This window comes from Pseudophryne corroboree, chromosome 3, assembly GCF_028390025.1.
Source record: "Pseudophryne corroboree isolate aPseCor3 chromosome 3, aPseCor3.hap2, whole genome shotgun sequence".
NCBI lineage: Eukaryota > Metazoa > Chordata > Amphibia > Anura > Myobatrachidae > Pseudophryne > Pseudophryne corroboree.
Window position 1 is genome coordinate 39,299,548 of NC_086446.1, and position 10,196 is coordinate 39,309,743.

The 10,196-nt window shown below is 45.8% G+C and overlaps 1 protein-coding gene across 1 annotated transcript in view; it reads left to right on the forward strand.

The window, feature by feature from the left end:
* Window positions 1-5,881, forward strand: part of LOC135054650 (zinc finger protein 585A-like) — an 81,444-nt gene extending 75,563 nt beyond the window's left edge. The window contains exons 4-5 of the mRNA XM_063957888.1: window positions 61-907; window positions 2,909-5,881. Coding sequence (XP_063813958.1) covers window positions 61-907; window positions 2,909-5,235 — 3,174 coding nt within the window. The 3' untranslated portion in view covers window positions 5,236-5,881. The remainder of the gene's footprint in view (window positions 1-60; window positions 908-2,908) is intronic.
* The last annotated feature ends 4,315 nt before the right edge of the window (window positions 5,882-10,196 follow it).

Genomic DNA, 10,196 nt, shown 5'->3' on the forward strand with positions numbered 1-10,196 from the left:
CTACGGACTACGAGAAATAGATTTACCGGCGAGCAAAATCCTATTTTTGTTGTTATTCAGGATGAGCACCTTTCTGATATGAAGGCCGAAGATACAGAGGGAGAAGAAGAGACGTATGTGACTGATATGAAGGCAGAAGATACAGAGGGAGAAGAAGAGACGTATGTGATGGATATGAAGGGAGAAAATGAGACGTATGTGACTGATATGAAGGCAGAAGATATAGAGGAAGAAGAGACGTATGTGACTCATATGAAGGCAGAAGATATAGGGGGAGAAGAAGAGACGTATGTGACTGATATGAAGGCAGAAGATATAGAGGGAGAAGAGACGTATGTGACTGATATGATGGCAGAAGATATAGAGGGAGAAGAAGAGACGTATGTGACGGATATGATGGCAGAATATATAGAGGGAGAAGAAGAGACGTATGTGACTGATATGAAGGCAGAAGATATAGAGGGAGAAGAAGAGACGTATGTGACTGATATGAAGGCAGAAGATACAGAGGGAGAAGAAGAGACGTATGTGATTGATATGAAGGCAGAAGGTATAGAGGGAGAAGAAGAGACGTGTGTGACTGATATGAAGGCAGAAGATATAGAGGGAGAAGAAGAGACGTATGTGATTGATATGAAGGCAGAAGGTATAGAGGGAGAAGAAGAGACGTGTGTGACTGATATGAAGGCAGAAGATATAGAGGGAGAAGAGACGTATGTGACTGATATGAAGGCAGAAGATATAGAGGAAGAAGAGACATGTGTTACTGATATGAAGGCAGAAGATATAGAGGGAGAAGAGACGTATGTGACTGATATGAAGGCAGAAGATATAGAGGGAGAAGAGACGTATGTGAGGAGAGATCAGAAGTGTAAGGAAGAGGAAATGCCTACAGATATCAGCACAGGTAATAATCCTTATTACAGAAAAGAGTCACATATTCTCCTTGCTGCATCACTACAGATGTCTCTTCCCCTACACCCTCCTCTGTCAGTACAGACTAATGAGGGAAATGTATCTGCTCAATGTGGGAGTCGGGTAACATCAGCCCCTATTATACTGCTTTCTCCCTCACATCATGTCATTGTCCTACCTGCCCAGAGATCTAGCCAGTATCCTCCCCACACTCTCTGGTGTTTCTCATACATCAGGAGCCATCAGCCCCTATTATACTCCTGCTCTCCCCCTCACATCATGTCACTGTGTGTGTAGCCAGCCCAGAGACTTGACCAGTCTCCTCCCCACACTCTCTGGTGTATCTCATACAACAGTAATTAGGTCGTCACTATAATGATTGACTTATTGGCTTAATTTACTAGCATAAAGGGCCCTACTCACTGGCCGACCCGCTGCCGAGCTGCCCGACGGCGGATACGGCCGACGAGCGACCCGGCGCGGGGGGGCAGTGACGGGGGGAGTGAAGTTTCTTCACTCCCCCCGTCACGCGGCTGCATTGAAGTGCAGGCAAATATGGACGAGATCGTCCATATTGGCCTGCATGCACAGCCGACGGGAGACCAGCGATGAACGAGCGCGGGGCCGCGCATCGTTCATCGCTGGAGTTTACACACTGAAAGATATGAACGAGTTCTCGTTCATTTATGAACGAGATCGTTCATATCTATCAAAAAATCGGCGAGTGTGTAGGGCCTATAAGTCTGGTGGTACTATTCTACCTGGGGATGACCAGAGGACCATATAGAGGCTGCTGTTGCAACATACATATCCACCTGGAGCACTTTGTGTAGTGTGGAAGCAGATGTTGGTAGTTCAGCCCACAAGTGTTCTGTCTGTATGTGTGGGAGCAGTCTGGATAGATATTGTGGTTAGCAATGTCACTAGCTGAAGAGGCTTCCTGTTCTGTAATGCTGGCCTGTGTACGTTACATAGCAAAGTCTGCATTATGTGGGGGAGAGATAATCATTGGTGATGTGCCATCTGCATGTCGCTGTGGCTGGGGCTATGACATCTGTGATTGTGGGAGCAGAAGACAATATTTTATCTGTTCTCCGAGAGTCTTACTTGATGTTAGTACATTTATAATTATAGGTTATAAGTTGAAATTTAACAACTAAACATTGGCCCTCATTCCGAGTTGTTCGCTCGGAGATTTTCATCGCATCGCAGTGAGAATTCTTTAAGTGCGCATGCGCAATGTTCGCACTGCGACTGCGCCAAGTAACTTTACTATGAAGAAAGTAAGTTTACTCACGGCTTTTTCATCGCTCCGACGTTCGCATTGTGATTGACAGGAAATGGGTGTTACTGGGCGGAAACACTGCGTTTTATGGGCGTGTGGCTGAAAACGCTACCGTTTCCGGAAAAAACGCAGGAGTGGCCGGGGAAACGGTGGGAGTGCCTGGGCGAACGCTGGGTGTGTTTATGACGTCAACCAGGAACGAAAAGCACTGAACTGATCGCACAGGCAGAGTAAGTCTGAAGCTACTCAAAAACTGCTAACTCGTTTGTGATCGCAATATTGCGCATACATCGGTCGCACATTTAAGAAGCTAAGATTCACTCCCAGTAGGCGGCGGCTTAGCGTGTGTAACTCTGCTACATTCGCCTTGCGAGCGATCAACTCGGAATGAGGGCCCTTATTCATAATAGTGACACGGTGGTGTAGTGGTGAGCAGTGTTGTCTCGCAGCATTAGTGATGAGTTCAGTTCACAACCAAGGTTCTATCTGTGTGGAGTTTGTATGCGTTTCCTACAACTCTGCAAAAATCATACTGGTAGTTTAATTTGCTTCTGACATATATGAACCCTAGTGTGTCATGTGGAATATAAATTGTTAGCTCCACCGGGGCAGGGAATAATGTGATTTTCTAGTTATTCTCTGTAGAGCGGAGTAATATGTGTGCACTGAATATAGAACTGTGCATTATAATAGTTATATTATTTCCAGCAGATGGAGGCACAAGCAGGAATTCCTTGGAGGGAGATCTCATTTTGTCTGCAGATAGTAAAATAGAAGATAACACCACACAGGATTCTCCAGGAGACATCCCCATTTCTCTAACTATACATCCAGTACCTGATACTTCATCTGATCCCTGTAATCGCGATGACTGTTCATCTAATACCTCAGATTTTGTTACACATCATGCAGCTCATACATGTGATAAAATATTTCCATGCTCTGAGTGTGGGAAAAGTTTTGCACGCAAATCACAACTTGTTATACATCAGAGAAGTCATACAGGTGAGAGACCATTTCCATGTTCTGAGTGTGGGAAAAGTTTTATAGACAAATCACATCTTGTTGCACATCAGAGAAGTCACACAGGTGAGAGACTATTTCCATGCTCTGAGTGTGGGAAAAGTTTTGTATTCAAGTCACAGCTTGTTAGGCATCAAAGAAGTCACACAGGTGAGAAACCATTTCCATGCTCTGAGTGTGGGAAAAGTTTTGCACGCAAATCAGAGCTTATTATACATCAGAAAAATCACACAGTTGAGAAACCATTTCCATGCTCTGAGTGTGAGAAATGTTTTCTGTGTAAATCAGGACTTGTTAGACATAAGAGAAGTCACACAGGTGAGAATACATTTCCATGCTCTGAGTGTGGGAAATGTTTTCTGTGTAAATCAGGACTTGTTAGACATCAGAGAAGTCACACAGGTGAGAAACCATTTCCATGCTCTGAGTGTGGGAAAAGTTTTGCAAGCAAATCACAGTTTGTTAGACATCAAAGAAGTCACACAGGTGAGAAACCATTTCCATGCTCTGAGTGTGGGAAAAGTTTTGCACGCAAATCAGAGCTTGTTATACATCAGAAAAATCACACAGGTGAGAAACCATTTCCATGCACTGAGTGTGAGAAATGTTTTCCACTCAAATCACAGCTTGCTAGACATCAGAGAATTCACACAGGTGAGAATACATTTCCATGCTCTGAGTGTGGGAAATGTTTTCTGTGTAAATCAGGACTTATTAGACATCAAAGAAGTCACACAGGTGAGAAACCATTTCCATGCTCTGAGTGTGGGAAAAGTTTTGCAAGCAAATCACAGTTTGTTAGACATCAAAGAAGTCACACAGGTGAGAAACCATTTCCATGCTCTGAGTGTGGGAAAAGTTTTGCACGCAAATCAGACTTTATTATACATCAGATAAAGCACACAGGTGAGAAACCATTTCCATGCACTGAGTGTGAGAAATGTTTTCCACTTAAATCACAGCTTGCTAGACATCAGAGAATTCACACAGGTGAGAATACATTTCCATGCCCTGAGTGTGGGAAATGTTTTCTGTGTAAATCAGAATTTGTTAGACATCAAAGAAGTCACACAGGTGAGAAACCATTTCCATGCTCTGAGTGTGGGAAAAGTTTTGCAAGCAAATCAAAGTTTGTTAGACATCAAAGAAGTCACACAGGTGAGAAACCATTTCCATGCTCTGAGTGTGGGAAAAGTTTTGCACGCAAATCAGACTTTATTATACATCAGATAAAGCACACAGGTGAGAAACCATTTCCATGCACTGAGTGTGAGAAATGTTTTCCACTTAAATCACAGCTTGTTAGACATCAGAGTAGTCACACGGGTGAGAAACCATTTCCATGCTCTGAGTGTTGGAAAAGTCTTGCACTCAAATCACATCTAGTTAGACATCAAAGAAGTCACACAGGTGAGAAACCATTTCCATGCTCTGAGTGTGGGAAAAGTTTTGCACTCAAGTTACATCTTGTTAGACATCATAGAAGTCACACAGGTGAGAATACATTTCCATGCACTGAGTGTGAGAAATGTTTTCCACTTAAATCACAGCTTGCTAGACATCAGAGAATTCACACAGGTGAGAATAAATTTCCATGCTCTGAGTGTGGGAAATGTTTTCTGTGTAAATCAGAACTTGTTATACATCAGAGACGTCACATAGGTGAGAAACCATTTCCATGCTCTGAGTGTGGGAAAAGTTTTGCACTCAAGTTACATCTTGTTAGACATCAGAGAAGTCACACAGGTGAGAAACCATTTCCATGCTCTGAATGTGAGAAAAGTTTTGCAGGCAAATCACAGCTTGCTAGGCATCATAGAAGTCACACAGGTAAGAAATTTCCATGCTCTGAGTGTGAGAAATGTTTTCCACTCAAATCACAGCTTGCTAGACATCAGAGAAGTCACACAGGTGAGAAACCATTTCCATGCTCTGCGTGTGGGAAAAGTTTTGCAGGCAAATCGTATCTAGTTAAACATCAAAAATTACACAGGAGTAAAGCATTACTATGATCTGATACACAACAGGGTTGTAGCAACATTTTATTGTATTGGACAGGTCCGGACTGCCCATCTGTCACCTCTGGCATATTCCAGAAGTGCCAATGGACTGGTGGTTTCATCCAGTTCCACAGAGAGATGGGAAGGCCCTGTGCAGTGCAACCTCTGGCTCTCTGGTTTATATGCCCCTACTTTCCAAAGTGTCTGTCTACATGGAAATGGGGACGTGCAGTAAGTCCACGCGCCCCTTACAGCACGTCCTCGTGTGTCATGTCCTTGCGCCCCCCCCGTGATGTGCGCTTGCAAGTTTACAAATGCCCAATCCAAATAGGAGCCCCAGTTTGTCCCTGCCAGTAGATATCGGCACCACTCTCCACATCAATACCAGACCATCGTGTTATATAAGCTTCTATGGGCCTAATGCATAGTCAATTGCAAAACGAAAATCTTCCGCTAATGGGAAAATCTATGTGCACTGCAGGTGGGGCAGATGTAACATGTGCAGAGAGAGTTAGATTTGAGTGAGGTGTGTTCAAATGGAAATCTAAATTGCAGTGTAAAAATAAAGCAGCCAGTATTTACCCTGCACAGAAACAATATAACCCACCCTAATCTAACTATCTGCACATTTCTCATACATCCTAGGGGATTCTGGGGTCACATCAAGATCCATGGGGTATAGACGGGATCTGCAGGAGACATGGGCACTTTAAGACTTTCAAAGGGTGTGAACTGGCTCTTCCCTCTATGCCCCTCCAGACTCCAGTTTAGAATCTGTGCCCAGGCAGACTGGATGCACTCTGAGGACCTCTATTGAGTTTCTCTGAAAAGACTTTGTTAGGTTTTTTTATTTTCAGGGAGAACTGCTGGCAACAGTCTCCCTGCTTTGTGGGACTTAGGGGAGAGAAGTCAGACCTACTACTGTGAGTTTAAAAGCTCTGCTTCTTTGGCTACAGGACACCATTAGCTCCTGAGGTACCAGAAGACAGGTGAGTAGAAGAAAAGAAGACTTCAATGACGGCTTTGAGGTACCGCTCAGCGATCGGCTCCCACACACAGCGGCACTACAGGGCGCGTGGGGGGGGGCTGCAAAGACGCTGGTCCTTCCATACACTGCTGCATGAGTATCAGGGTGAAAAACGAGGGGGTGGGGCACAATTATTTTGGTGCATTATATGTACATTATAAAAGCGCTGCAGGTCTGGGGCATTTTTCTGTGGTGTTTCAGACCGGGATTGAGAGCTGGGGTGTGATCTGGCAATAACTCCCTCTGTCTCTCTGACAGGCTTTACTGTGGGTTTGTCCCCTATAGACCCAGTGTGTCTGCGTGTGTTGGGTGCACGTGTGTCGGCATGTCTGAGGCAGAGTGCTCTTCCCAGGAGGAGACTGTATTAGGGACACAAACAGCTGTGGGAGTGACCCTGTCGGCACCGCCGACACCAGATTGGGTGATTGTTTTGAATGCTAATGTGGCTCTGATAAATAAAAGATTGGATAAATCTGAGTCTCAGAACCAGGCATGGAAGAAATCCGTAGAGGATGTATTGTTTCAAGTCCAGACCCCTCGGGGTCACAAAAGCGTTCATTTGCCCAACTGGCAGACACGGATACCGACACGGACACTGACTCAAGTGTTGACTATAGTGAGACCAGGTTATATCCAAAACTAGCGAAGAGCATTCAGTACATGATTGTGGCAATAAAAGATGTATTACATATCACTGAGGACCCTACTGTTCCTGATAATAGGGTCTGTATGTATAAAGGAAAGAAACCTGAGGTAACGTTTCCTCCCTCTCATGAACTGAACATGCTTTGTGGAAAGGTTTGGGAAAATCCTGACAAAAAGTTTCAGATTTCCAAAAGGATTCCAGTGGTGTATCCGTTTCCCTCTGTGGATAGGGAAAAATGGAAGTCACCCCCCATTGCGGACAAAGCTTTATCACGGCTGTACGAAAAGGTGGCTCTTCCGTCCCCTGACACGGCAGCCCTAAAGGATCCTGCAGATCGTAGGCAGGAAAATACATTGAAATCCATCTGTCTGGGGTGAGTGGTGCTATCGAAAAATCTGAAATAGATACCCTGGATAGGGATAGCATTCTTTTGACACTGGGTTATCTCAGGGACGCTGCAGTCTCTACATAAAGGAAGCTGCTAGATTTCGGCCTCTTGGGATCAAGGGCCAATGCCTTGGCAGTCTCAGCTAGGAGAGCATTGTGGATTCATCAATAGAATGCTGATGCTGACTCTAAGAAAGCTATGGAGTCTCTACCGTATAAAGGTGGTGTATTGTTTGGTGACGGCCTCGCTGACTTGGCATCTATGGCTACCACGGGTAAGTCATAATTTTTACCTTATGTGCCTGCACCACAAAAGAAAGCACACCACTATCAGATGCAGTCCTTTCTGTCCAGTAAATACAGAAAGGGCCAAGGATCTTCCTTCCTTGCTACTAGAGGAAAGGGAAGGGGTAAACGATCACCGGCCGTGGCTAGTTCCCGGGAGCAGAATTCTTCTCTGGCTTCTGCCAAATCCACCGCATGACGCTGGGGCTCCTCTGCGGGAGTCCACACCGGTGGGGGAACGTCTCAAGCTCTTCAGTCAGTTCTGGGCTCGTTCGGCCCTGGACCCTTGGGTTTTAGAAAGTGTCCCAGGGGTACAAACGAGTTTCAAGACGTTCCCCCTCACCGATTTTTTCAAATCAGCCTTACCAGCTTATCTTCCGGACAGGGAGGTGGTATGCGCAGCAATACAAAAATTGTGTCACAATTAAGTCATTGTCAAGGTTCCCCCGTCAGAGCAGGGAGAAGGCTTTTATTCGAGCCTGTTCGTGGTCCCGAAGCCAGACGGCTCAGTTAGACCAATCCTGAACCTCAAATCTCTCAATTTCTACCTAAAAAAAATTCAAATTCAAGATGGAATCTCTCCGGGCAGTGATCTCCAGTCTGGAGGAGGGGGATTTTATGGTGTCGGTAGACATAAAGGATGCCTACTAACATGTTCCCATTTATCCTCCACATCAGGCTTACCTGAGGTTTGCAGTGCAGGATTGTCATTACCAATTTCAGACGTTGCCGTTTGGTCTGTCCACGGCTCCGAGGGTTTTCACCAAAGTAATGGCCGAAATGATGGTTCTCCTGCGCAAGCAAGGAGTCACAATTATCCCGTACTTGGATGATCTCCTGATAAAGGCGAGATCCAGGGACCAATTACTGCAGAACATTACGCTCTCCCTGACAATTCTGCAGCAACATGGTTGGCTCCTAAACTTGCCAAAATCACAGTTGGTTCCGACGAGACAGCTGTCATTTTTGGGAATGATTCTGGACACAGAATTACAGAGAGTTTTTCTTCCAGGGGAAAAGGCTCAAAAATTCAGAGCCTAGTCAAACAAATTCTGATACCAGCAAGAGTATCGGTCCATCAATGCACTCGGTTTCTGGGGAAGATGGTGGCGGCCTACGAGGCCATTCAGTTTGGCAGGTTCCATGCCAGAGTGTTTTAGTGGGTCCTGTTGGACAAGTGGTCCGGGTCTCATCTGCACATGCACCGAAGGATAATCCTGTCTTCCAAGACCAGAATCTCACTCCTGTGGTGGCTGCACAGCTCTCACCTCTTAGAGGGACGCAAGTTCGGGATCCAGGACTGGCTCCTAGTGACCACAGATGCGAGTCTCCGAGGCTGGGGAGCAGTCACGCAGCGGGAAAGCTTCCAGGGAAGATGGTCAAGCCAAAAAATTTGTCTACACATAAACGTGCTGGAGTTGAGGGCCGTTTACAACGGCCTTCTACAAGCGGAACAACTTCGCAAGTCGGCCCGTCTTGATTCAGTTGGACAACATAACAGCAGTAGCAAACATAAACCACCAGGGTGGAACAAAGAGCAGAACGGCAATGGCAGAGGCCACAAAGGTTCTCCTCTGGGCGGAAAGGCACTCTGTCAGCGATCTTCATTCCAGTGGTGGACATCTGGGAAGCAGACTTCCTCCGCAGACACGATCTCCATCCAGGAGAGTGGGGTCTTCATCAAGAGGCCTTTGCAGAAGTGACAAGTTTTTGGGGAATCCCTCAAATAGACATGATGGCGTCTCGCCTCAACAAGAAACTTCAGAGATATTGTTCCAGGTTGAGAGACCCTCGAGCAATAGCAGTGGACGCCCTAGTGACACCATGGGTTTTTCAGTCGGTGTATGTGTTTCCTCCACTTCCACTTGTTCCAAAAGTGATAAAGGTCATAAGAAGAACAGAGGTGCGATCCTCATGGTTCCAGACTGGCCAAGAAGGGCTTGGTATCCAGATCTTCAGGAATTACTCATAGGCGATCACTGGCCTCTTCCTCTGAGGGAGGATCTGTTACAGCAGGGGCCGTGCGTGTTCCAAGACTTACCGCAACTTCGTTTGATGGCTTGGTGGTTGAACGCCGGATCCTAGGCTGAAAGGGTATTCCCAAGGAAGTCATCCCCACTCTTATTCAGGCTAGAAAAGGAGTAACGTCTAAACATTACCACCGTATTTGGAGAAAATACGTGTCTTGGTGTGAATCCAAGAAGGCTCCTACGGAACAATTTCATTTGGGACGTTTTCTCCATATTCTACAAGCTGGTGTGGATGCGGGCCTAAGGTTGGGCTCAATTAAAGTACAAATTTCAGCCTTATCGGTTTTCTTCCAAAAACAATTGGCCTCACTTCCAGAAGTTCAGACTTTTGTGAAAGGCGTGTTGCACATCCAACCTCCCTTTGCCCCCAGTGGCACCGTGGGATCTTAGCGTGGTGTTGCAATTCCTTCAATCTCATTGGTTTGAACCTTTAGAGAAGGCAGAGTTGAAATTCCTCACTTGTAAAGTGGTCATGCTGTTGGCCTTGGCATCCGCAAGGCGGGTGTCTGGATTAGCGTCCTTGTCTCACGAGAGCCCTTATTTGATCTTCCATGAAGATAGAGCAGAGTTGAGGACTCGTCAGCAATTTCTTCCTAAA